At 51.5% G+C, this 26,313-nt stretch overlaps 2 protein-coding genes across 3 annotated transcripts in view; one reads left to right on the top strand and one right to left on the bottom strand.

Moving 5' to 3' along the window:
* FDFT1 (farnesyl-diphosphate farnesyltransferase 1) overlaps positions 1-4,316 on the top strand; it is a 35,684-nt gene extending 31,368 nt beyond the window's left edge. For both annotated transcript variants that reach the window (XM_077868617.1, XM_077868616.1), the window contains one exon: positions 858-4,316. In XM_077868617.1, coding sequence (XP_077724743.1) covers positions 858-1,079 — 222 coding nt within the window. In that variant the 3' untranslated portion in view covers positions 1,080-4,316. The remainder of the gene's footprint in view (positions 1-857) is intronic.
* Positions 4,317-5,258: 942 nt separating this feature from the next.
* On the bottom strand, positions 5,259-25,549 carry CTSB (cathepsin B). The gene is made up of 10 exons (XM_077868618.1): positions 25,431-25,549; positions 13,413-13,563; positions 11,981-12,066; positions 10,947-11,061; positions 9,819-9,937; positions 8,913-8,998; positions 8,398-8,541; positions 7,773-7,889; positions 6,635-6,763; positions 5,259-6,256 (listed from the first exon to the last, which is right to left on the bottom strand). Exons 2-10 carry the CDS (start codon positions 13,536-13,538, stop codon positions 6,159-6,161), a joined length of 1,020 nt encoding a protein of 339 aa, XP_077724744.1. The 5' UTR covers positions 13,539-13,563; positions 25,431-25,549; the 3' UTR covers positions 5,259-6,158.
* Between the last annotated feature and the right edge of the window lie 764 nt (positions 25,550-26,313).

Raw genomic sequence — 26,313 nt, 5'->3', positions numbered from 1 at the left:
CTTGGGCAACAGGTGAGAGTTGGCCGGGTGAAGGAGCATAACAGGGGCATTCTAGGAGGGGGGAATGATGTGAGCGAGGAGCAGAGCATCACACTTGTGAGACAACGGTCGGCAGTTGAAAGTTCAGACACTCAGCAGCTGATTGGGAGCCACTGAAGGTGTCAAGCAGAGGCCTTCAGTTTCTTTGGTGACGGTATGGAGAGCAAGCGAGTGGACTTGAGGGTTCCAGTAGAGTCAGGAGCTCAGTTTGGAGGCTGGTCATAGCTCAGCTGAGAGGCTTGGAGGGCCTAGCCCGCAGCAATAACTGTAACCATGGAGGTGAGGCCTGGGTTCAGCAAATGCTTTGGAGGTTTGTGGAGGGGTAGGAGGGCAGGGCCCCTGAGAGGACTCTAGGATGACTACTCCGGCTTCCAGCTTCTGCTCTGGCCTTTCTGCATCTAGCCTGTGGCCTACACCGTAGATCCGTCTTGTTTGTCTGGCTGCGTTTGCCCAGTCTCTCCGGTATCCTTTCCCCTTTCCCCTCTCCATGTTGCTCTGCTCCAGCACAAACTCTGCGGGCGCAGCCAAGCTCTCCCTCTGTGCCTCGCTCTGTGAGGCGTTGTGGACATGAAGATCAGTGAGGACCTGGGGGCAGGGACTCCCTGGTGCTCCCGAGGACTGGCTGTGGGACGAGGCCAGCCTCATTGGACATCCTACTTGTCAAGTGGCTTTGGGTTATTCCTTTCATGTCCTCATTGGTAAGATGGACATAAAATACCTACCTGTTGAGGGTTATCATAAGAAGTAAACACAGAAGATGCTTATAAAGTTCCTAGCACCCAATAGTGCCGCTTACTGCTTTTTCCTTTCTTTCACAGATTTATCATAGAATCCCCAGCTCAGACCCATCTTCTGGTAAAACAAGGCAGATCATCTCTACCATCAGGACACAGAATCTTCCCAATTGCCAGCTGATCTCCCGAAGTCACTACTCCCCTATTTACCTGTCGTTTGTCATGCTCTTGGCCGCCTTGAGCTGGCAATATCTGAGCACCCTGTCCCAGGTCACAGAGGACTATGTTCAGACTGGAGAACACTGATGGGTATCAGTCCAGAAGCTACAGTTGATCACAGATCGACCTTTTCTTCAAGAGAAAGGATATCAGTACACCCCCCACCCCTTTTTTTCCCTTCCTGCTTTAATCCCTGAAAGAACTTGGTGGACTTGGGACTTTTAGAAACTGTGACAGGCAGTTGAGAAGCTAAGAATAAAAGGGGTGGATACGTCCCCCTCAGCAAGCAGGCACTTGTGGGCAGCACTCACCTCTGTGCGGTGGCAGCAACGGAGCGCTCCTGGCTGCCCGTCAGGGGAAATGGTTGCTTATGGGGCTGCCGAGAGATATTTAGGGTGAATCCTGGCTAGAATCATAATTAAATGTATTTAATTTGAAGCAACCTTGGAGTACATGTCCTTGTGGAAAGTGAAGTGAATTTTCTCAGTTGGATTCCCGTTTTTCTCATTTTGCTTTCTCCAATCGATCTGAATGTAGTAGGTGTCAGTGTTTGTGGGTCTAGGTAATGGCCTCATGTTTCCTAAGAATGCAGACTGTCTTCTACCCATGAAGACTAAGGACTGATTCTGGGAGGGGTTCTGGAATTGCTTCCTCATTTAAAAGTTTAGCTTTCAGAAAGACTGCAGGACTGCTTTGGGCCCCATCGTAGAAGATTGGCCTCCAGTTAAGGCTGACTTTTTGAGAAGACATCATATATAAAGATGTGTTTATAATAAAGAACTGAATTACTTTGTATTTGTCGAGGGCGGCTTACTCGAAAGCCTGGACATGCATGGCCAATAGGAGCTCAAGAATGGAGTTAGTGATGGAAGGACTGATGGCTGTCTGCTGCCAGCACACAGCCAGCCAGGGTGGTACCGAGGAGAAGGGTCTGGCTGCCTGGCCTCTGTGTGGCTCTGCCTGCAGGAAATGAGCACGGGGCAGCCTTGCTTCACTGGCCAGCTGGCTCTCACTTAGCTGCATGCAGATGTTATCACATCCAGGGATTGTGTTTGTGGGTTTTTTGGTCTTTTGTTTCTTTTTTAAAAGAATCTGTTTCTATACTGAAGCCTCAAGAAAGGCAAAAGTGTTTTCAGGCGATGGGCTAGAAAGCCGAATGGCATTTAGCCAAATTCTTCCGGCACCACTGTTTGCCTTGTCTTTAGCCCCACACAGCGGGGCGGGTGTGAGGTGCGCTCACTCGTGACTACTGCAAATCAGCCTGGGCCCCGGAGGACACGGCCCCTCTTTCTACGGTGGTTTGAAAAAGCCCCTCAAGCTGAGGAATCCCCATTGTGGGGGCATTAAAGGACTTAATGGGAGCCGTTATGCTCAGTGTACATAGTCTATAGTCTACTCTCCTGCTGCAGACCTTCATGTATGGTGATTAATCACCAAGCTGAGGGCTTTCTCCAGCAGTAGTGCTGGCCTCGAATTGTACTACACAAACACATTGATTTTCTTCCTGCTGCTGCCACCTGATGCAGTGGCTTAGTTTGGGTCCCTGGAAGCTGCTGTTAACTGGTTCATTTGAAGCTCAGCTCTGGACAAACTGGTCACCACCATGCTGAAGCCAGTCATTTGCCACGTGGAGTACGGCTATGAGCCAGACTCCACAGTAATTTTCCAAGTATTTTAAGCATCAGAACTTTGAGATTCCAAGGTAGGTTGTTAGAAATTTGTGTTGAGGTGCCAGATGAGTTCTGCTATGGCCCATGTAGGACAGAGGACAACCTGGTGGAGAGTCTTGGTCTGAGGTGGATGTATGGCTCAGTAATGACCTGTGGGACTTTCTGAGCTTCTGTATGGTTTAGAAGATCTCCTAGGTTCCTCCTCGCCATAAAATAACTTTTACTGTCACTGACTTCTGCAAAGTCTAAGCTCTTATGCCCACTCCTGAGTGCTTTAGATGATTTTTCTTCTAAAAATATTTCTCTTAAAATTGCCAGATAAAATACAGGATGCCCAGTTAAGCTTGAATTTTAGACACACTAGGTTTCTTTTTTTTTAGTGTAATTATGATCCAAATATTGTAAGGACCTATTCCTCCTAAAAAATTACTTGCTCTAAAATTCAAATCTAATTGAGCATCTGGTTTTTGTTAAATCTGGCAACCCCACCCTCTGCTCCACACTTTAATCAAATGTATAGCATCTCTGGCCTACAGTCTACTTGATTTCTACTTACAGTGGAATGTTTTAGCTTTTCCTCAGAGGAGTATTTGACCCATGTGAATCTAGGGCTCTAAATTTAAAACTCCGTTATGTTACAACAGACCGGAGTAGGAGCCCGATCTCCACATATTGGGAGCCTTCTAGAGCTCCAGGTTAAAGCTGCACATGTGCATCCCCATCTCCCTTTGGGAAAGTACTTGGAGCATTACCTGGAAGCCCCATTCAATCACAACCATTCCTCTGGGGCTGGCACACCCATGTGTGTAGGGGAGGAGGGGGCTAGCCATTTGTTAATTATCCTTAGTCATTTTGGAAGCAGAGCGCTAAAGCTGTGGTTCTCAAACGTTAAAATCTGAATTGCCTGAAGGCCCCAGATTGCTAGGACCATTTGTCTCTCAGGTCTGGGGAGTACCCCCAAACTGACATTTTAAACAAGTTCTCCGGTGATACAAATGCTGCTGGTTAGGAGCCCAGTTTGAGAACCACTGCTCTAGGCCTTATTTTTCAAGCTTTAACGAACATATGAATCATCAGGAGTCTTGTTAAATTGCAAGGGCAGACTCAGAGGTCTGGCCCAAACTCTACGTTTCTAACAAGCTGCTAGGCGATGCCCACGCTTTTGGTCTGACGCATTTTAGAGTGGAAAGGGTTCAAGTACATGCACAAACTTCTAAGTCTAAACTAAAACCGTGCCCTCCTCCAGATAGTGAAGAAGGCACAGTCCCTTCCATCGATCATCTCATTTGGACAGGCAACCAAGAAAAAGCACCCCACCTGTTGAACTGAGGTGACACGTGATCAATTAGGTAATTTGAGATTTAAGTATTGACATTGGTCCCAACCCCAAATAAGCATAGCTGGTTTTGTTTTCTAACAAAGAGTCCTAAACTAAGTGTGCAGATGCCCTGTAGTTCCTTTGGGTTCTTGTGGTAGCACGACTCTGCAGGCATCTCTGCGGGCTTCCCGGGTGAGTGCAAGCTGCCAGCTGGTGGGCACGGGGTGGAAATGGGATTATCCAACTGTCAGGGAGCAAGTCAAATTTATCAGAACTACACTGAGGTAATGAATGTCTCCTCATTGAAATTTTAAGAATAAAGTCATTGCAAATGTGTGGCTTTGGTAGCCTTTGTTAAGCACTTAAAAATTTGTGAAACCTAACTTCATCCTTAAGTTTTTCATCTTAATTCGAGGTCTCACAGCTTTTCCCTTTCATATTTACCAGGTGTTTAAGAGCTTATCTAACGAGGCAGTTTCTGAGTCCCTCCCCCCCCTTTTAAAGATTTTATGTGTTTATTCATGAGAGACACAGAGGGAGAAGCAGGCTCCCTGTGGGGAGCATGACTCCTGAGCCAAAGGCAGACGCTCAACCACTGAGCCACCCAAGTGTCCCCTGATCCCTAACTCCTAATTCCCATCAGAAGTCAAACTTCCGTGCTTCTGGAGCTAGCCCAACCCTAGGCTGGGAAAGAAAGTCAGGTGCTGACAGGCCAGTAGGATGGATGCAATCCTTCCAGTTTCCTCTGTTCCCTCAAGAACTCCTGTACTTCACTGTTCAGGATTCTTAAAGGACCATGCAGAGCAACCTTCATAACCAGCATGTAACCCAGAGACAGGGAGCTCAGCATACAACACATAGGCTCTGCTCCCACCCCATCCCAGCATCGGAGGGGACCAGGGCCACCCGGTGGTCCTCCACTACGACAGCTGGGCTCCGGCATCATGCATAACCGTGCTTAGGCGAATCCTCACACACGTTACTGCTGGCTTGGAGCCAGTAAAGAACGGACTACAACTATGTTCTCAGCTTTTTAAATTCAGCAGGAGCAAAGCTAATCGGGGCCTGAGACACGGTTTAGGCGATGAATTTACAGAGCCAGGGCCAATGAAAATGACAGGGAACTGGGAAGAGAGAAACCGCGGTTTGAGGCAGGAGACTTCTGGTTAGAGTTTCAAGGACTCTTGGATCCAGGAAAACAGGATTCTGTGGGATAAGGACAGACGGCGCTACAGGCCTACAGATGGCGGGATGTCACCAGAACACAAGACTACAAGGTAAGGGAGAAAACGTTTTATTGGCATAGTCATTCCTTTCCTTGTTGAATTAAGAGAGTGAAGCAGTGACTTTTAAACAGTTAAAGCCGGTTTCTCCCCAAATGAGCTTCCACTGATTATGCTGGTAGGCCAGTCGGGTCAGGACCACCCAGTTTTGTTGTAAGGGGACAGACAGTCCGTAAAGCGAGTACAGCTCTTCCAGCTGTTCCTCTTTCATTCACATGATCAGCAGAGGTGCACAAAAAATAAAACGTATATTGAGAAAGGAATCATGCCAAGGACCAGACCGTTGAGGGTCTTTGAGGCTACTTGACTATAAGCTCAGGAGATGCAGGGGCCCCGGGAGAATGGCTTTCTCCCAAGGGCTGCTCCACTACCTTTCTTTCCAACCTCTTCCAAATCTAGTGAGCTACTTGCTTAGAAGTGCCGCCGCCGGTGGGGACTGGTCTCATTAGGAACTCTACTTTCTATGGCTTTGGAACACCTAACAAACCCTCTAGGGTCTCCGTCTTGCTTGCATGACGTGCATGGAGAGGGGAAGACGTGGAGGGAGCCACAGCAGGAGCTGAACAGGAGGGCACTACTGGCCCAGCACTAGTCTAGGGGGGAGGCCTTGCTTCACTCACAGCAGTGGTTCACGTGGTCTAAGTGTGCACTGGGACTGCAGTCCACCCCACGGGCTGGGGGGCAGCCAGGCCTTGGATGTGTCTCCTTGGAAGACAGCTCTGATGGTAGACACGAGGTTGGGCCCAATACTTCAGGCCCTGTCTAAAACCTCTTGTATCTTATCTGAACTCAAAGAATAAAAGACATTCCTTACCCTCTACCTCCTCACCAGCCCAACTGGCTATATTTAGGGGGAAAACTGCCCAAGGGCTGGCAGGGCCAGTCCCATGGCAGATTAGATCTTTTTCCAGTACTGGTCAGTACATGGGATTCCAGCCACGATTTCAGATTCAATTCCACAGTGATCCCGTCCTCTGAGGATTTTAAAGAAGCCTGGAAAGCAAAAATAATATGCCTTTCAAGTGTGTGGAGATTTGACCCTTGCCCACATACTCAAGACTCACCTCAGAAAGACCTAGGAGTAGGAGACGCCAGACTAGCCCCACAGCAGTCACCAAACTAGCAACAACTTGCTCTACCGACTTCTACGCTGTTTGCCCAGAGCCAGACACTGACTTGAGGCCATGTCCCAATCCCTACCACCCTCTATCAGGATCAGATCTGCCCTGCAAGGGAACCCTCAGCTCACGAGCACCCAAGAATCTGGAGGTCACTGCTGAGCTCTAGGCCTAGTGTTTGGAACAGAGGACAGGATGAGCCCTCCGTCCTGGCTCACACACCCCATTAACAGGAAGAGAGAGTTCCGCTCACCATTGTCGCCCCAGTCAGTGTTCCAGGAGTTGCCAACCAGCCAGTAGGGTGTGCCATCCTCCACTCCCCAGCCCAGGATACGGACGGCATGGCCTCCCATCATCTCTCCAGTGACGTGCTGGTACACTCCTGAGAAAAGGACAGCCCATTCAGGTGGAGACCAGGCTGTTGCCCCACTTCCCAGAGCATCCCTCCAACTCAGCTGGCTGCCCTGGCAGGACAGGGTCCAGAGAGCCCACCGAGCCCTCCCAAGAAACTGTTTGCAAACAAGGTTATACAGAGAGAAAATGCTGATGTTCTCTCTGAAGGTTCCAGAAGCTCCCACAACATTTGGGAATTATTTCAATAGGTTTTTGAAAGCCCAACACTCAAATACGTTTAGTAAATATTAAAGTGGAGTCCCAACAAAATGTGCTTGGTTGCCTTTAAAATTAAAGTCATAGATTCTAATTTAAGAAGTGAATTTAACGTTAACATTCAATTCCAGTTATTTGTTCGCCATACTAGGACTCCACGTGAGGATCTCTTCATCAAAAGGGTTTTGTAACTTAAAGAGTTTGACGCTGCTGCCCTGGGATGCCCTCTGCAAAGATGAAGCCTGAGAGAGGCTGGGGTGGCAGCAGCGTTGACCAATGCAGAAAGCTACAGGCCAAGCAGGCCAAGTGCCCTTGGGGCCTGTGGAGCAGGCGATCCCCTCACTGATGAGTCACTTTGTCAAACTGGAAATGCCTCCTTCTAAACTAGAGCTGAGGACTGCTAAAAACTGCCAGCTTTCTAAGTTTTTCTTGCCAGCATCATCTCCCTCAATCCAATGATGTTTCTTAAGAGTCAAGAGCTTTGAAGTTTTCAATGTGGCAGATCATAAAGGAGACAGCACTGGGCAGTCAGAGGCTGTTCATGTAAATGGGGGATTTCTAAGGCAGCTATCGGGCCGGGCGCCTGTCCGATGGCCCGGGGGGAGTCCCCACAGCCTCGCACACAGCCACCTGCCTCCTGTTTCCCCATCCACTGAACCTGAGGCATGGTCTGGGGCGGCTCCAGCACAATGTTATGTCTTCCTCCTCGATCTAGTCCCGGGCCGTGCCCAGAACCCACACCTCCCTAACCCCCACCGCTGCCCTTGGGAGCCCACACACACCGGACTTGTACAGCAGGAAGTCGGAGTACACGGTGAAGGCCGCCTCCACCGGGCCGTTTTTGTAGATCTCTGCCATGATCTCCTTCTCGTTATCGGACACACTGTAGGAACTGCATCCTGGCAAAAGAACCAGCCAAGCAGGGGGGTGGGGGGGGTGGGGTGAGGAGGGTGAGGGGGGTCAGGCAGGCCCCCCCCAGGGTTCCAGCTGTCAACTTATCAATGATTTATGGGGTTCCGCCAAGTGAAGACCACGTCTAGGGGGCTCACCCAGCCCAAGGGTAGGGAAGGCCTCCCCGGGGAGCAATGATGGAGCTGGACCGGGCCGAGAAGTGGGAGCGCACAGCTCTGTGGCGCAGGGGCAGCAAGCACGAAGCCCTGAAGAGTGGTGCCCTGGGTCCTAGGCCTGATCACTCTGCTGTCAAGTGAGACTGACGCAACAGGAATCCTGAGGCCGAATTCGGGAGGGAGGCAGCCAGAAGCAGCAGTGTGCTGCTCCCTGGCAGGACAGTCGTTCATGGCCTTCCTATCTCCAGGGAGAGTCGACTGCCCTGTCCTCTCTCTTCCTCTGGCTCAGAATGGGTGTCTGCGGGGCCCGGGGTGCTGGGGAGCCCAGCTGCCGCTTTACCGTAGTGTTTGTCTTCTTTGTAGGACGGCGAGTAGCCGGGCTCGCAGATCTTGCTGCACTTGGGGGTATCCCCCTCCCCTGTGCATGGGGGCCGGGAGCCGTTCACGTGGTGCTCACAGGGAGGGATGGAGTAGGGTCTGCAGCCTGGGGGGCCAAGTGGAAAGGAAGGGATCAGCTGACAGCCTCCTCAGAAGCCCCTTGTGGCAAGAGGGAAACGCTGGAGCAAGGCAGGGGAGGTGTTGGGAGGGAGGGAGGATCATCACATCTGCAGCAGGGACACTTGACACCGTCGCTAATTCTGCCCCCCCCCCCCCCCAGGCAGTCCCCTCCCTCGGCAGTCCCGGGCAGTCCCCTCCTTCGGGCAGTCCCCTCCTTCGGGCAGTCCCCTCCCTCGTATTTCTGTTGGATTCTTCAGTGGCCTGCTCTCAACTCTCAGCCTTCACTTTACAATGCTAGGCCCATTCTTACTGCCTATAAGCTCCATCTAGCCAGAGGGTGTGACGGCAGACACTCACCCACATGAGAGTCATAGAGGCCCCCCGACACCAGGCCTTGCTTTGTCCAGAAGTTCCAAGCTTCAGCAGGAAAGCCTCCATTACAGCTGAGGAAGGAGCCACTTGTTAAGTTCACTGTGAGAGAAACTCTAGCTGCGCCCAGACCATTGCCCATGGCCCCAGGGTCTCTTGGGGACCCCCCCCCGCGATAGTCACTTCTTCCAGGGACTCACCCAAGCTCCCAGGCCTGCCTGCCACCACCCTCAACAAGACAGAAGGACCCTCATATCCATGGCTACCCTGAACCAGGCTGTGCCCTTCCCGGAACCCAGATTATCAATCAGCACAGTGCAACTCCCTGGTGTTTTAATGCAGAAAATGTTAATGCCGGGGACTGGTTTAACTGTATGAGGTGAGGCCTGGACACTTTTTTAAAAACTCCCGGGTATTTCTAATCTATAGCCGTATCTGACAACCATGGTTGTAAAACCAAGGCCAGAGTGGGCAGAAAGGCAGGTACCCACGGTGGGAATTTAGTGTTTGGTGACCAAGCTGGGGACCCAACATTCTTCATTACAGAAAATAGGCCCCAAGGTTATTACATTTCCTTGAGCAAAGAAAGGGAACAAGGATGACAAAAACCAGGCCCGAGATCAGAAAGTGAGCCACATATTCTGAGACGGTCTCTGCTGTGCCTGGACCCCAGCCCCCACCCCCAGCGCTGGGGGGGCGGGGGGGGGGGGGGTCAGCCTGACTCTAGGCAGCTCACAGAAAGCAGCAGTCATACCACGGCCTGCCTCCAGACCGCCCAGTCCCCAAGCTGTCTCGCCAAAGGACCTTATCTGAGCTGGAGTACCAGTCCCATCCTCACAGAGGCCATTCCCAGGGGCCCGGCTCCCGCAGCGGGAGGCGCCACTTCTGACTCACCCGTCCCCACACTGGTCGCCACAGCAGGTGAGCATGTCCTCGGCAGACACCTCCACGTTGACGTGCCCATTGGTGCGGATGCAGATCCGGTCAGAAATGGCTTCCACGGCCCCAAATGCCTACAGGGACAAGCCCCCCACAGGTGAGCCCCACTCCTGGACGGTGGCCTCTGCCAGCTACCACGTCAGAGGACCACACCTCAGACCTCCTGGGTGGCTACTCTCCCAATGTCAGGGAGGGTCCAGGCCCTCACGTTTGTCTTTGAAGCGAGAGACCAATCTACCCCAAATCTCTACCTGGACACTCGGGTCATTTCTAAAATGTGGTTTTTGTTAACCTAAAACAGCTCACACAAAGAACAAATACTGTATGATTTTACTAAAATGAAGTATCTAGACTGGTCAGTAAAAGAAAGTAGAAGGGTGCTTGCTGGGGTGGGGGAGGGGAAAGGGTTTCCATTCTCACAAGTTGCTAAGAGTTCTGTAGATGGGCGGTGGTGACTGCATTCATGTAATGTGAATGTACTTAGTGCCACTGAACAGTGCTCTTAAAAATGACTAAGGTGGGGCGCCCGGGTGGCTCAGCCGGTTAAGCATCTGCCTTTGGCTCAGGTCATGATCTCAGGGTCCTGGGGTCATCCCTGCTCAGCGAGGAGTCTGCTTCTCCCTCCGCCCCTCTCCCTGCTCATGCTCTCTCTTCTCTCTCTCAAATAAATAACTAAAATATATTTTTAAAATGACTAACAGACTTAAATTATACCACATGTACTTTTACCACAGTTAAACAAAATTAAGATAGCGCATTGATACAGATGGGATATTTCTTCGTGAAGCAGCGGAGGGGTCAGAACTCCTGGTGTTTGCTGATGGCCTGGGGCAGCGTGTAAAACGGGGAAGTAAAAGCAGCTTCACCGCTGCACATGGGCCAGGTCCATACACCACACAGGGCGCTCTGCACATCGGTTCTCCTGCCCAGTCCTGGCAGTAACTCACGACCACAGGGATCTGCATGATTTTTATGTTGATGGAACGGAGACTCAGCAGGTTTATATAACTTGCCTCCACTGGGAAGTCTGACAACACGCCCCACACCCAAGGCTCGGGCCTCTCCCCGCCAGCAGGGCCTCACCCAGCAGGAACCGCAGGAACCCTGGTCTCGGATCTCTTTGATGGTCGGGCAGTTAGGCCACTGTTCGCGGGCATCGAAACTTTCCGGCAGAATCAGGTTCTTGGCAAACTGAACTCTAGATAAAGGAAGGCCTCCGTGACCCGCTTGCCAGTTACCACCCTCCCCCACCCTGGCACCCGGCAGCAACTGCAGGCCGGGCCATCACCTGGGAAGTGAGACCCACGGAGGACAAGCTGAAGATGACATCTGCAGGGCTGCCCCCAGGAATTTATAAAACTAAACCAGGAATTCTACTGTTCAACACATCTTATCATTCCCTATGCTTCTTCCTAGTCTTCCTCTATGAGATATTTTTCAGGAGTTTGGCCACAAGATCCACACAACTGCATTTCTTACTCCCTTCACCCCACCCCGGGTCTGCCCAGGGTCCTCCCCTCATTTTTAACATTTTCACTATGGTGTGACGTCCCATAACTATTCTATCCACCTTGTTACTTTTTTTTTTTTTTTTTTAATTTTATCTATTTATTCATGAGACAGAGACACAAGCAGACTCCACACAGGGAGCCCGACACGGGACTCGACCTCGGGTCTACAGGATCAGGCCCTGGGCTGAAGGCGGCGCTAAACTGCTAGGCCACCAGGGCTGCCCTTGTTAGATATTTCTAATGCTTCCTACTAGAATAATAGCCACTTGACAATGCTCACTGTAGAGCTCTCTAGGAAAAAAAAAAAAAAATGAAACCTTAATGGCCAATCAGATGGCTTTTCTTAGATTCTCCTTCAATTATTAAAGACTGGGTCCATCCAGGTCATACAGAAGCAGACCTGGAGCTGAGACACCTGGAGAAGCACAGCAGGACACACATTGCTGGAGGCTGAGCCTGTCAGGTAGAGTCCTTGCTGCTCCGAAGGGCTGAAACCTCTTTCCTTCCTTCCCTCCTTCCCGCATCCCAAACATACACCCACGTGGGCATGGCAGTGGTGTGGGCATAGATGCGGAGCGTACCCACCCCCAGGCAGCAGGCACTCACCTCTGTGGCAGCTTCGGCCCACCCAGGAAGGTGCCACATAGCCTCCTCAGGTAGCTCGGGTCCACGTTATGGAAGTTGTGTCCAGCCTGGAAGAGAGCACCGGCCACAGCAGTCAACGGAGGGGGGATCTAGAGCTGGGAGTAGATGGGAGGCCTGACCAAGCCAGGGGGTGCCATCCAGCCTAGCATAGCAGGAGGTGCTGGGGAACTGCTAGAGAACAAGTGCATCCCCCCAAATTTATGTTGAAACCTAGCCTCCAAGGTGATGGCACCTAGAGGTTGGGCCTTTGGGAAGTGATTAGGTCATTAGGGTGGATACTTTGTGAAGAGGATCAGAATGGGGTTAGTGCCATTTTTTTTTTTTTTAAGATTTTATTTATTCATGAGACACACAGAGAGAGGCAGAGACATAGGCAGAGGGAGAAGCAGGCTCCCCATAGGGAGCCCGATGCGGGACTTGATCCAGGACACCAGGAGAGAAGACAGACCTCAATCACTGAGCCACCCAGGTGTCAGATTAGTGCCCTTTTAAAGGTGGTATGAGAGAGCTGGCTGGCCCCTCCAACTAAGTGAGGATACAATGAGAAGTCACTTGTCTGCAACACAAAAAAGTGCCCTCCCTAGAACCCAACCATGCTGGCACCCCAAAAGTGTATTTCCAGCCTCCAGAACTGCAAGCAATACATTTCTATTTGTAAACCACCCAGTCGGGGATCCCTGGGTGGCTCAGCGGTTTGGCGCCTGCCTTTGGCCCAGGGTGTGATCCTGGAGCCCCGGGATCGAGTCTTGCATCGGGCTCCCGGCATGGAGCCTGCTTCTCCCTCTGCCTGTGTCTCTGCCTCTCTTTCTCTGTGTCTATCATGAATAAATAAATAAAATCTTAAAAAAAAAATAAAAAAAAATAACACCCAGTCTGTGGTATTTTGGTATAGCAGCATGATCGGACTAAGACAGGCAGCCTCCAGAGCAAGCAAAGACCCGCCCCCGAGTGAACCACCTGGGCAGCATGCAGCTCCGAGACCGGTGGGTATCTTCTCGGATCTGCTACATTGAGAGGTGAAGACAGACCCTCTGCAGCCCTGAACATGGCCCATTCTTCATTTCTTCACTCCTGCAATCCAGGAGCTGCCTAATGAGCCTTACCAACTACCATGATGGGGGTTCAGGTCTTCCTGGTTGTGAACATTTCCAAAGCTCATTTCTCCCCACTGCACCACCATGCACTCATGCACACATGTACACACATGCACGCGCACACACACAGCACAGAAGCAAAGGAGGATGCTAAGCATAGTCCTGAGTGGCAATGACTCTCAATCAGACCAACTGTCTGAGACAGATTGTCCTACAGCTGCAGTCACCACCCTTCGGAATCGGAATGTACAAACTAAACCCCTAGAGAAGGGACATGCACAATGGTCCCCACAGCTCACCTTCCACGTAGTGTTACGTTTGTTAACATAGTCGACCAGCTCATCCGACAAGGCACGGAAAGGCAGCCTGCTCTGGGCACCGGTCAGCATCACCAGGCAGCTAAGAGTGGTTAAGAGCTGCCACATTTTGGAAGCTGGATCTTGGATTCACCTAGAAAAGACATTAGGACGCTTCAGTTCAAGTGCTTTACACAAGAGTGCCAGCTCCGGCAGCACAGTTTGCGGGCCAGAAACCACCCAGCAGCCGAAAGACCCATGTTCTCTTCCTGGCTCCGCCATTTGCCCCTTTTTTCCCTCATTGTCCTCTTCTGTAAAGCCTGGGTGTGGGTGCACAGAGCCCGCAAGGACCTCCAGCGCCCGTGGGCTCCCAGGCCCCACCTCATCCAAGTCCCAACCTATGCCCATAGCACACAGGGCCATGCTGAGGGCTGAATGTCCATCCACCCCCGTGCCACCATCCCCAACCAGTTCATGTGGAAATCCTAACCCCAGTGTGATGGAATTAGGAGGTGGGGCCTTTGGGGGATGACTAGTCATGAGGATGGAACCATCACGATGGGGCTAGTGTTTTGTTGTTGTTTTTTTTTTTTTTAAGATTTTACTTATTTGTTCATGAAACACACAGAAAGAGAGAGGCAGAGACATAGGCAGAGGGAGACAAGCAGGCTCCACGCAGGGAGCCCGATGCGAGACTTGATCCCAGGTCTCCAGGATCATGCCCTGAGCCGAAGGCAGGCGTGCCCAAACGCTGAGCCACCTAAGCGTCCCGGGGCTAGTGTTGTTATAAAAGAGACCCCAGAGAGTGGTCTCACCTCTGCCATGTGAGGACACAGCTAGAAGGGTGTGTCATGTGGAAAGGGACCCTCACCCGGCCAAGCTAGCACCCTGACCTCAGACTGCCACATTTTGTCCCAAAATGAGAAACAAATTTCTGTTTAGAAGCCACCCGGTCTGTAACATGCTGCGGTAGCAGCCCAAATGGGCTAAAGAGGACTCCTCCAGATGCCTTGGAGCCAGGAGACAAAGCTGCAAGCAGTGAGGCCCCTCTGCAGCTGCGGCCTGGTGACTCATGCACACTGCTGGGTCTCCAGGGCTGTTCTCAAGCCGAGGCTGGGCTCCCGGCCTGAGGGGAGCAACTATTCCTTGGATGTTCCGCGGCTACCTCGGGGCCTGTGAGGATGGCACCAGCACCACCCCACTGTCGGTCAGAACCCCAAGGCCCAGGCCACAAGCAGTACCAACGACTCCATCCAAAGCAAATCAATAAACCCAGATCTTGAGGCTAAATGGACTTCGGCGCCCCACCTCCTGCTCTTGCCAAACTGCCTCTCCCTGGGTTTGTCCAACTACGTTTGAGACTCTTCCAAGTGAGCTCTCTGAGAGAGCAAACAGCCTATATGATTAGGTCCCAAATGGAGGACCAATCAGATAAGAAAAATGCAAATGAAAATATATTTTATAAGCCACATTCTGGATATAAAACAAGCAAACATGAGCCAACAAAGCCGAGCATGTGCCAATCTCAGAGCCAGGGCAGCAGAGCTGGTTTAGCCAGTGGCACAAGTCTGGGACTTTCTCTGTTTTTTCCAGCCAGCCAAGGGTTCTGTTTCAAAGATGGGTCTTCCAGGACGGGAAACTGTCACATTACAACCACAGTCCTTAGATCTTAAAATGGCCTGCAAGTCAGGAGACTGGCAGTTTCCAGCTCCGCCTCTGAATCATGCTCCTAGGCAAGCAGCTCCAATGAAAGCAAGAAATGTCCTGGATGCCATAGCACCCGGGGGCCTTGCAGGATACCCATGTGAGGAGTGATGGGTGGTGGCAGGAGGAGGGTTTTCTGTCCTTGACCTCAGGGGCTTCCAGAGTGCCTCAACTCCTCCCAGGTCACAGGGTTATGTGAACATGCTGCCCGCCTTCCACAGTGAATTCTACTTGAGGCAAGATTTAAAGTTGATGGTTGCTAAAGTAATAATTCATCCCGAAGAATAAAGGTGCAACAATAGCAAATGATTCAAGAGCAGGAATGGAGGCCTACCCTCTGGGGCAGTTAAGGAATTAGGAAACCCTGGGGAACACTGGCCCAGGGACAGTCCAACCAACAAAGCAGACCATTCAGAAGCATATCCACGGGGGAATTTAGCATCTGTGGCACAGGTGGGAGAAGCAGCAGTGCATATCAGTGATGGGGGCCGGCACCGCAGGCTCTGCATTTGAAACAAATAGTAAAGTCGAATCTTTACACCTGATTTCTCAGACCCAAGATGCGCTACACGGAACAACGATCTTGAATAAAAAGCTGCATGAAGAAAGTAAAAGCACTTTAAAAACTGTAATGTCAGAGTGAAAACCACTTAGGATTGACAAACAGAGCCTTAAAGGGACAATGTCTGATTACATGAAAATAAAGTCTCTCTTCTAGGGGAAAAAAAAAAGTGGCACACTGACAAAACAGTCCTCACATATACTTCAAGGTTCCTCTCCGTATTATGTAAAAGGTGCTTAAAAATCTAAATAAATTAATTTACAGAAAAAGACTACAAACAGCCAAAGGTATGAAAAGATGCTCAACTCACAGGGAAGTACAGATAAAATGAGGGCCTCGCAAAGGCTGAGTGGCTGGATGGTTCCTGGCAGGGGTTAGATGTGGGGAAGCAGAAAGGCTCTGCTGCTGAACCCTGGTGGCAGGTACAATCATGGAGAGGATGGCCTGGCCATTTCTAGTAACTTTTCGATCTCCACACCCTTTGACTCAGCAATTTGACATTTAGAAATGTATCCTACTGTATTCAAAGATATGGTATACATTTGTTTACAGAATATTCTTTGTATAACAAAAGACCAGAAACAAAGTGTCTAAGGACAGAGTAACTCTTACCTTCCGGTAAATGATTAACAGAATACATTAAGGATGCAGTAAAGTGAATCATACTGTACTGATACAGTCAATATGCCCAAGATTCACGGAAGTGGGGAAAAAGCAAGTAGCAGCAAATGAGTCACGGCACGCGTGTGAGCCCAATAAGCAATATACACGCATATTACCGTTAACACATGTGAAATATCAAGAAAAACACGAAAGTGGTTATGTGTGGCAGGGAGATTTATTTTTCTCCATCCTTTGTAAAAAAAATTAAGTGAACATATTACATTCAAAGTTTTGGTCTTTTAGGAAGAAGCGTAGCTAGGGCTACCAAATCCCTGGACCCCCAAATGCACTTCCAATTGATTCCCAGTCAATTCCCAGTGAGGCCTTCTCCCTAGTGACTTTCTGCTGAAAAGCCCCAACCTTCTCGTTTTCAGTGACTCACGGGCAGGCTGGTGCTCACATGACCACGGCAGGAACCCAGACGGCCTCCAAACCGTTCAGTAAAGGTCTTGCTGGGTCCTCGTGTGGCAGAAGGAACAAGGGGGCTCTGAGGTCTCTCCTAAAACATTTCCTGGGCAGAGAAGCAAAGCACTCGGGCTCCTTTCTTTTTATCCTGCCATCCTCGGACTTACACTTGGCGCCTTCGCATTTTCCCAAGATAGGAGAACCTCGCGTGAGCACCAGAGTGCACGCTGTGGGCACACGGGCGTTCAGACCCATGAACTGGACTCACACCCAGGAGGGCTGCTCTCCCCAGCTTTCACCACCACCTGTCAGGGGTGACGGGGCCGCGGCTGGGTCCCAAGGCAGTCCCAGGTGAATGCTCCCTGTGTGTGTCACAGAGGGGCACCCCAAGCCGACCCCTGGGGGCTCAGCCATCTGCTGAGAGGTCACACCACGAGCGAGTGGAGGATGGGAGCAATCTCAGGGTAACAGACTTTGAACAAGATCTCTCTGGCTTTTCTGGTGGCAGAGAACGCAGGCACCCCCAGGTCCCAGGCAGTTCTCGGTTTCTGTGCCGATGGCCACCAGGGCCATGGCCAGGCCCCCCGTGAGACAGTCACGCACTTTCCCTTCTCATCTCTGTTCCACCGGTCCTCCTCCGTATTTCCTGTCAACGTCATTCTCAGGAAGAACTAGGGGCTCGGTGAACTACAGAGCATAAGCCTGGAGGCCTGAGCTCAGCTGGAACCACTGACTCCAAGGCCCATCACTGAGCACTGGCGAAACTCTTCCTTTCAGCCTGCCACCCCAGGCCCAGGGCTGTGGCATCTGGGAGAAAGTCTGGTTTGGGGTTCAATGAAGAAATAGCTGCTGTGGCGTAAGGCGAAGGCAAGCACTGGACTTGGAGTCGGGACATCTGGATTAGATCTTGCACTAACTGTGCAGCCTTGAGTACCAATCTCCACTGAGCCTCAGTTTCACCACCTGTAAATGGGGCTGATGACCATTTATCCAGGTGGAAGTCAAGAGTGCCGGGATCCCTGGGTGGCGCAGCGGTTTGGCGCCTGCCCTTGGCCCAGGGTGCGATCCTGGAGACCTGGGATCGAATCCCACGTTGGGCTCCCGATGCATGGAGCCTGCTTCTCCCTCTGCCTGTGTCTCTGCCTCTCTCTATCATAAAATAAATAAAAATTAAAAAAAAAAAAAAGTGCCATGACAGTGCCTGCTCTATAGTAAGAAAGCCATGAAAGGTTGCTCATTTAGGCATGCTCAATTCCCAGGTCCAACTTACCACCCAATCTTCCCTCTCTGTCCTCTTCCTTTCTGGCTTCTAGCCTGGGCCAGATTAACTCTAGTTCACTCCAGACCTGTCCACAATACCTCTATATCACAAAGAGTCTGAATTAAAATGAATGTTGTTTTGTTTTTTAAAGATTTTATTTATTTATAAAAGACATTCAGAGAGAGAGGCAGAGACACAGGCAGAGGGAGAAGCAGGCTCCCTGTGGGGAGCCTGACATGGGACTTGATCCCAGGACCCTGGGATCATGCCCTGAGCCAAAGGCAGATGCTCAACCACTGAGCCACCCAGGTGCCCTAAAATGAGGTTTTAATTTCAATTAACTTCCAGATGGGAAGACTTCCAATGGGAGACTGCTGAGCCCAAAGAACATGAAGTCAGATTTCTCCCTCTAGAGGGGACGGATGCAGATATCCTGAGAGCAGTGGCAGTCTCACTCCAGTGGGCACCAAGAATCTTTCTGGGTCCACACAGATCGTGAACACTGGACCAACCACGACAAATGGCTAACAAAGCTGTATTCTGAACAAGCTGGCCATAGGTCCTTACAGCTTTACTTGAAACAGAACCAGTTTTCACTTCCCCTCTTTTGGGCAAACACTTCCCTTTTTCTCAGTCTTGTGGTTTTTTTTTTTTTTAAATTACAGGAGAGAATAAACAGAGAGTTCTTACTTATTCTATGAGAAAAGAGGTACCCAAATAGGAACACTTGTAAGTCACCAGACCGCCCTGCATGGTGTGGATGGGTGGGGGAAACAGCTGTGGACAGATTGGTACTTCTAGCCCTCCGTCAGCTGGTCTTCCTGGGTGGACGCAGGGTTCCACTCCACCCCTCCGCCCCTTTGCCAAGCCAACCTCTGGCTAAAAAAAGACAGGCTCTCGCATTTCTCCCATCTCCAAACCCCTACAGCATTTGAGTTTATATGAAAGGACATCCCACTGAAGATCTGTAGAAGGTCATGTGCAAAAGGGGCCTGTGGCCAGCTCAACCAACCCCCCCCACCATAGCATACATTCCCTAGACTACTTTGAAGCCATTCCCAGGACTACTATAGACCTTGGAGCCCTGGAAGGAGATGGAATTAACGCAGGAGAGGAGCTGATGCTAAGTTGCAGAAAGCTTCAGTCCTGATATTCTCTAAAGACATGGATTCGGCTTGGGCTGCCATGGAGTTTTTTTTTTTTTTTTTTTTGAGCTTCATTTTTAAAAAAGTTTTCTTATGTGGTTGTAGAGCCCTTGAGTAGACTGGACTCTAGATCTGTCTCAAATCTAAGGAGACAGGACATGTGTATGTGCGATTTCCAAATATGCCCCGCTGCAATTTTCTGGCCAACGCAGAAAAAGATGAATGCGTGCCCAGCACATCTTCCGTCCGGACTCCGCTCGTCCTTGCCCACTGCTGTTGTTCCTGCACGGCAGGACCGCTTTCACAGCTGGCTCTAAAGAATCAAAAACCGAGTGCCTCAATTTTGCCAAAAGCCACAAAGTAAGTGCCTTATACACCACCAGAGTGCCTACAGCCCAGGAGAAGGTGGACCAGTAGGAGGATCGTGAAGATTAGTGGGACCTAGCTAGAGAACTTGCAGACTTTTCTTGCCTCTTGCCATCATTCATGGCAGGTGTTCTTGAAGTTTCAACCACTTCGGTTCCCCACCCACACATCAGAAAGAGGCAGATCTTCATTTCCTCTGACTTGCCCACTTACCCCTCCTAGTTGGGACAACACTGAGGGGGCGGACACAAGTGCCTTTATCATATGCTCCAATCGAACTGAAGGACACCTGGCCTTAGAGTTTGAATCACAGCCTTGATGTTTCCTGTCTTTGTTCGTAATGGAAATATGTTTAACAAAACAAAAAGGGCTTCTGGTCGCCTGTCTCCTTAGAGCTGTGAGGATGAATAGGGCACCAGTTTGCGCTCTCTGTCCTCTAGAGCCAGGCTTCCCCCCCAGCTGAATGCCCCCAGGCAACTCCTTTGTGACCCAGAGAGGGCATCCCCTGCAGCTGGCTACAGCTGTGCAGCTAACAGGAGAAGCAGTGGGGGGCGTGAGGGGGGGGCTCAACAGTTAAGCGGCTGCCTCCAGCTCAGGTCATAATCTCAGGGTCCTGGGATGGAACCCTGTGTTGTTCTCCCTGCTTTGTGGAGAGTCTGCTTCTCCCTCTCCCTCTGCCTGCACACACTCTCTCTCAAATGAACTATTAGAAAAAGAAAGAAAAAGAAAAAGAAAAAAAGAAAAAGAAAACTAGAAAAAGAAAAATAGAAAAAGAAAAAAGAAGGCCCCACCTGCCTCACCCACCTAAACAGTTGAGGCCACTTAGAGGTACTCCCTCTGCTGCCCACTTGCCAACCATCTGTCCTCAAATCAGGGACTAATTTCCACCAGGTTGAGCAGGGTGGGCCTACACAAACTCATCTCCCGCAGTGCCTGGAAACCATCTAGCTGCTGTGCCCACAAATGGAACAATGCTTAAGATCATCCATAGCAGCCCACATCCTGCAAACAGAAAAAAATTACTACCTTGTCCTTGAAACAATGGACCCCAGGAAGGCCCGAGGCAGGTGAAAATTTTTGTATTGTTGAAAAACAAGAATACGGGAAAAGTTCTGGAAGCTTTTGCTCACCAGCTTTGCTCACTGACTCTGATACTGATTTACTGAGATGCTAAAGGGGGCATAACATTCTCATGTCTCTGTTTCTAAAGTAGGCATACCGCCCAGATTCTGAAGGACCTTAGGACTACTTTATGGAAGCTTTCAGAAATCCTTGGAGATTTAAATGAGATTAGCAGCCCACGCCTCCCCAGCTTGCAGGAGCACGGAGGCTCTAATGCAACTGCAGGCCAGATCCCATCTCCCCGCGGGCTGGGTACTCTGGAATGAGATACTGGCAGTGGCAAAAGCAAGCAACAGAAGGGCCTTGCCTCTCCTGCTTACTCCTCGTTCCTCTCTTGAGGCCCTAGGAAGACATCCTCACCTCATGAGGCTGCTGGGAGATGTAAGGAGATGATTTGTCTTTTTTCCTTCTTAAAGATTTTATTTATTTGAGACAGAGACACTGTGCAAGTTGGGGAGGGGGAAGGGAGAAGCAGACTCCCTGTTCAGCAGGGAGCCCACATGGGACTCGAATCCAGGACTCTGAGATCATGACCTAAGCCAAAGGCAGACGCTTAACCGACTGAGCCACCCAGGTACCCTGGAGATGGTCTTTTTCAAAGTGCCTTCCATGCAGCCTGGCTTGGAGCACACAGCCCTTACAATGAACTGCCACCAGGAAATGGTTGTGTACTCACTGGTGAGGTGACTACACATCTCTCTACTCACAAACTAGTTAATGCTTAACATACCAGGCTAATCTTTTTATTCTCAGAAAAATTATGATCACCCTATTTTTATCAACCAAGGCCTCAAAAACTGGTTTATTCTATCTTGACCACCAGAACAAAGCACTCCTAAGCACCCACAGAGTTCAGATGGCTCCCAGCTGATGTACAATGCCTCCAACCCCAGAGTGGCCACAGCCCCTGGCTGGCACCACTTTCCCAGGCCTTGCGCAAGCCCAGAAACGTCGTGACTTATGTATGTGTAAGCACATCCTGCCCAAGCCCAGGTCAGAGGGTCACAGAGAAGCCCAGCCCCAGCTGGATCTCTTGGCAGAATAACCCTCACAGTACTTTATACTGGATCAGTTTACTCGTTTGGTGGTATCTAACCCCTCCTCCTCTCCTCATCTTCGCTAGTGACCAGGTTATCCTGAGGGCCAGACTGAAGTGAGTTATGAGCCTGGCAGAGACAGATAACACAGGCACAGGTATCTTCCTCGGCACCCTGCAGTCAACACAGTGATGTTGGAAAAAGACCTTTCATCTCCTATAAAATGACTATTTTACAGCTGAGGGAAACTGGTTCTCGGGAAGACACCATAAGCAAGCAAGCTTGAAAGAGTGTATCTGAGTAGGTGTGGACAATTAAGAGATCAAACTCGAAAATCCCAATTATTTCAGTGATTCCTGCCATGTCACAAGCTTGCAGGAGCCTCAGTGTCATCTGTAAAGTGGAAGAGTCAAACTCCACTACTCATAACTCACGTGCATTCTGAAAATTAAAAAGTAAAAATAAAAAATTAGAAAAGGTTATTTAATTGCAGAAGCCCAGATACCTGGTAGGATCTAAAGAAACCTCAGTAAGTTCTTGCTGTTCGCAAACACATTAAAACTACAAACACTGGGCAGCTCCGGTGGCTCAGCAGTCTGGTGCCACCTTCAGCCCAGGACGTGATCCTGGAGACCCAGGATTGAGTCCTGCGTCAGGCTCCCTGCATGGAGCCTGCTTCTCCGCCTCGCTCTCTCTGTGTCTCTCATGAATAAATAAATCTTTAAACAAAAACAAAACAAAACAAAAACTATAAACACTGCGATCAACGACAAAAATACAAATCCTCACTAATCAATGACTTCTGAGAGCAAAGAATGACTTGAATTCCCGGTCCTAAAACTTCAAGCAGCAACACCGTTTCAAACGTATCAGGTTGCTAAAAATTGAAATCTGATAATATCTAATGGTGGTAAATGAGGAATAGGTACCCTCAAGCACCGCTGGTAGTACATATTGGTAAAACTTCACTGGACAGCATTCTGTAAGTATCTAGCAAAACAGAAGATGCACATGTCTTATGACCCAGCAACTAACTGGACTTCTGCTTTTGCCCTGGAGAAACACTCAGGGGTGCCTGAGAGATATAAGGATTTACTGCAGCGCTGCCACAAACAACGAGAAAGTAAAAACCACCTGTCTCTCTGTAAATACTCTACGTTTGGTATGAATGAATGAACAAGACCTTCGTGTATCAACATAAATAATAAAGCTCATGAACAGGCAATGGAAAAGGATACAACCAGCACAATTACAGTTAATAAATTTTAATAGCATTGTTCATGGATTGATACAAAAGTATTAAAAGCACAAAAAAGAAAGACTGAGGGTGGGGCACCTGCAGTGGCTCAGTGGTTGAGTGTCTGCCTTCGTCTCGGGTTGTGATCCTGGGGTCCTGGACTCAAGTGCCGCAATGGGCTCCCTGTAGGGAGCCTGCTTCTCCCTCTGCCTGTCTCTCTCATGAATAAATAAATAAAATCTTAAAAAAAAAAAAAAGACTCAGGATTTATTGCACACACCCCCTTTCTTAGGCAGCTTCTGGAGTGTGCTCAGAGCTGAAAAGAAGAGGTGAGGATATGGGATGGGGTATAAACACTGCTGACTGCCGCCCAGCGTCCACTGAGTACAGTACACAGCTGCACATGCCCCCACTACATTCATCTACTTGTCAACCCCCACCCCTCTCTGCATGTGAAGCTGAACCATAAAGTACCTGATCGCCACCCTTGTTGATCTAGAAAAATTCCCAAATATCATCTTAACATTTTCCTTGTGTCAAACTATCTAAAAAGGGCTGCAGACGTTGAGCCTTTGCTCCGAAATAGTCCAGTCCTTCCCTCCGGAAGAAGGGGATATCCCACACAATCACGAGGCCTTACCACATTTAAGAAAATCACCCAATGGACACTTTCTGACTCCCCTGAATGTGCTCTCTCTTGCTTCCCAGCCCAACAGAGATACAAAACATCTCTTACCCCTAAAATGTGTGCCAACTTACTACCCCAACTCCCAGGTCCTCTAATGGAGGAAAAGAAAGGACCAGTCTCTGAGAAAGGCCTCAGTTCAAGCTGCTGAATCAGCAGCACCTGGGCAGGTTTATCCTGAGGCTAAAGGGCTCCCACCCTCACCACCTGACCAGTCGGGAAACCAGCAGGGGAGTTAGTGGAGCCAGGGCTGGGCTGGCTTGCAAAGCCCCCAGATAAGGAATCTACATCCTTCCACTGCTGAGTGGCAATAACCCAGCTCTGGGACAGAGCTGCCCAAAAAGATGTGAGGGGAAACTTTCTCCAGGGCACCGTCAAAACCCTCTCTTTGGGAAAACCACACAGGGTGTGTGGGGGGATGCAGCTCAGCCCCTTCCTATATAAAGCTCAAGGGCTCTAGGTCACTATCACCAGTGCCAACAGGAAATAAGTCTCAGGGCGCCTGGCTGGCTCAGTCAGTAAAGCATGTGACTCTTGATCTCAGGATCCTGAGTTCAAACCCCACGTTGGGCACAGAGCCTACTTTACAACAAAACAAAACAATTCTCCATTATTTAAGGATGTTATGGAAGAAAAGCAGCCCCTACCAAACCAGACAGCCTCCTAAGCCTCTTCACTTTCCTATCATTCTCAAACTATAGAGTCAACTAGATAAATGCATCCCAGCTGCATTTCTGTCCGGTGGATGCACTGAGGATCAGTTTTTTCTAAGGTAACTAAAGATGCTAGCTGTCCATTTGAACCCCTCCAGCTCCCCCTCCCACCGGGTGTGAAGGACTGGCGGAGGGATGCCGGCGGCGGGGTCCAGGTGCCTGAGGAAGAGAATGACCTAGGCCCACAAAGGGGCAAATCCATTTCACATCTAATTGGATGGCCTGCTGAGCCCGCCAGACTGTTACCCCTAAATGCTCCCCATATGCTCCCTTTCGCAGGCCTCCGGGGTCATTAACTGAAGGAAGAGCTGAGGCCTCAGGGTCTCTGCCCTGCTTTCCCCTCTCCCAAACAACCCGGGCCTATGTAAGGCTCAGTCAAGAAGTAAGGAGTGGCATCTTCCCCTTCCACCCCAGCCTCCCGGGGAGGGGAATTGGGGCCTCCAATACCTAGACTCCCAAGCACTGCTCAATTTCTCTTCCCATCAGTGGATCTAACTCATCATGTGGCCTCCACCCTACACCACCTAGTTCCAGGTTCGTTTTCTGGTCTCTGTCCTCTGGGGTCCCTGGAACTGTGTGTTCGGTTGTGGGCTGAGAATTGCCCAAACCCTATGAAATAAGAAAACACCTAGAACAGACGTAGGGAGACACTATTATCTCGGCAATTTCCTGAGGAAACTGAGGCCCAGAAGCTCACCAGGGGCCGGGGAGCTAGATTCTGGCCGAAAGTCACCGGGATCCCAGCCCAGCGCTTCCTGGCAGACTACGCAGGCCCCACGCCGGAGCCGGAGCCGGAGCCGGGCTGGCCGCGGACACAGCCCCGGGAGGAGGCGGAGGCCGGGGTCGGGGCTGGGGTCGGGGCTGGGGTCGGGGTCGGGGCCGGGGTCGGGGCCGGGGCCAGGCCGCCCACCCGGAGTTGGGGGCTTCTTGCTTTTCTCACCGCGATGACTTTCCGGAGCGCGCGGGCTGCCACCCCCGCCCCCACCCCGCCTCCTCGCCCGCCCCGGGATGCCGCGGGGCCGCACAGGGGCCCGGGCTCCCGGCCTCCCCGCCTCCCCGCCTCCCCGCCAAGGTCACCTCCACCGCGGGGGCGCCGCGCCCGGCCGCCCGCCCGCACTCACCGAGCCCGCCGCCGAGAGCCTGGGCCTGCAGCCTGCGAGCCGGGCCCGCCAGCGCCGAGCCGAGCACCCGCCCTGGCTTCCCGGAGCCGCCCCGCGCCTAAGTACCGCCCGCCCCGCCCGCCCCGCCCCGCCCCGCCCCGCCGCGCCCCGCGCGCCCGCCCACTCGCCACGTGACCGCCGCCGGCCCCGGCCCGCCCCGCTCCCCCTCCGCCCTCCGCCCTCCGCCCCGGCCCGGCCCGGCCCGGCTCCGCACCCCTCCACCCGCCCCCGCACCCCGCCGCCTCCGCCCCGCACCCCCTCCGCCCTGCACCCCTCCGCCCCGCACCCGGACCCCCGCCGCCCTCCGTCCCGGCCCCGCACCCCCATCCCTCCGTCCCGGCCCCGGCCCTGCACCCCCGCCGCCCCGCACCCTTCTGCCTCCGCCTCGCACCCCTCCGCCTTCCGCCCCCTCCGCCCCCCCCCGTACCCCTCCGCCCTGCCCCTGCACTCCCTTCCGCCCTCCCTGTGCCCTCCGCCTGCACCCCGCACCCCCTCCGCCCGCACCCCAGGCACCCACGCCCCCACGGACCCTGCGCTCGCCTCTGCTCCCGGAGATCCCGCTGGGGGTGGGCTTGGCCCGGGGAAGAGGGACTCGGAGCCTCGGGCCAGTGGGGAGCGAGGGGAGATGAAGGTGGCCCGAAGGGTCTCCATCCAACCTGGACAGAGTCCCAGGGGCCGCCGCCGCCTGAAAGCAGCGGTTCGAAGCCTGCGGGATCCCTGCTTGCAGGAGGGGGTGACTGTCCCTCATTTCATCCATTCAGAAACCACTGAGTTGGGGGTATCATGATAGCAGGCCTCCCAGGGGAGCCTTTAGAGGCTCCTTTAGCGACGATAGTCTAAGAAC

This window comes from Canis aureus, chromosome 24 (assembly GCF_053574225.1).
Source record: "Canis aureus isolate CA01 chromosome 24, VMU_Caureus_v.1.0, whole genome shotgun sequence".
In the NCBI taxonomy this organism is placed as follows: domain Eukaryota; kingdom Metazoa; phylum Chordata; class Mammalia; order Carnivora; family Canidae; genus Canis; species Canis aureus.
Note: the sequence above shows the minus strand (reverse complement) of the source record. Positions and strands in the feature narration are given on the sequence as shown.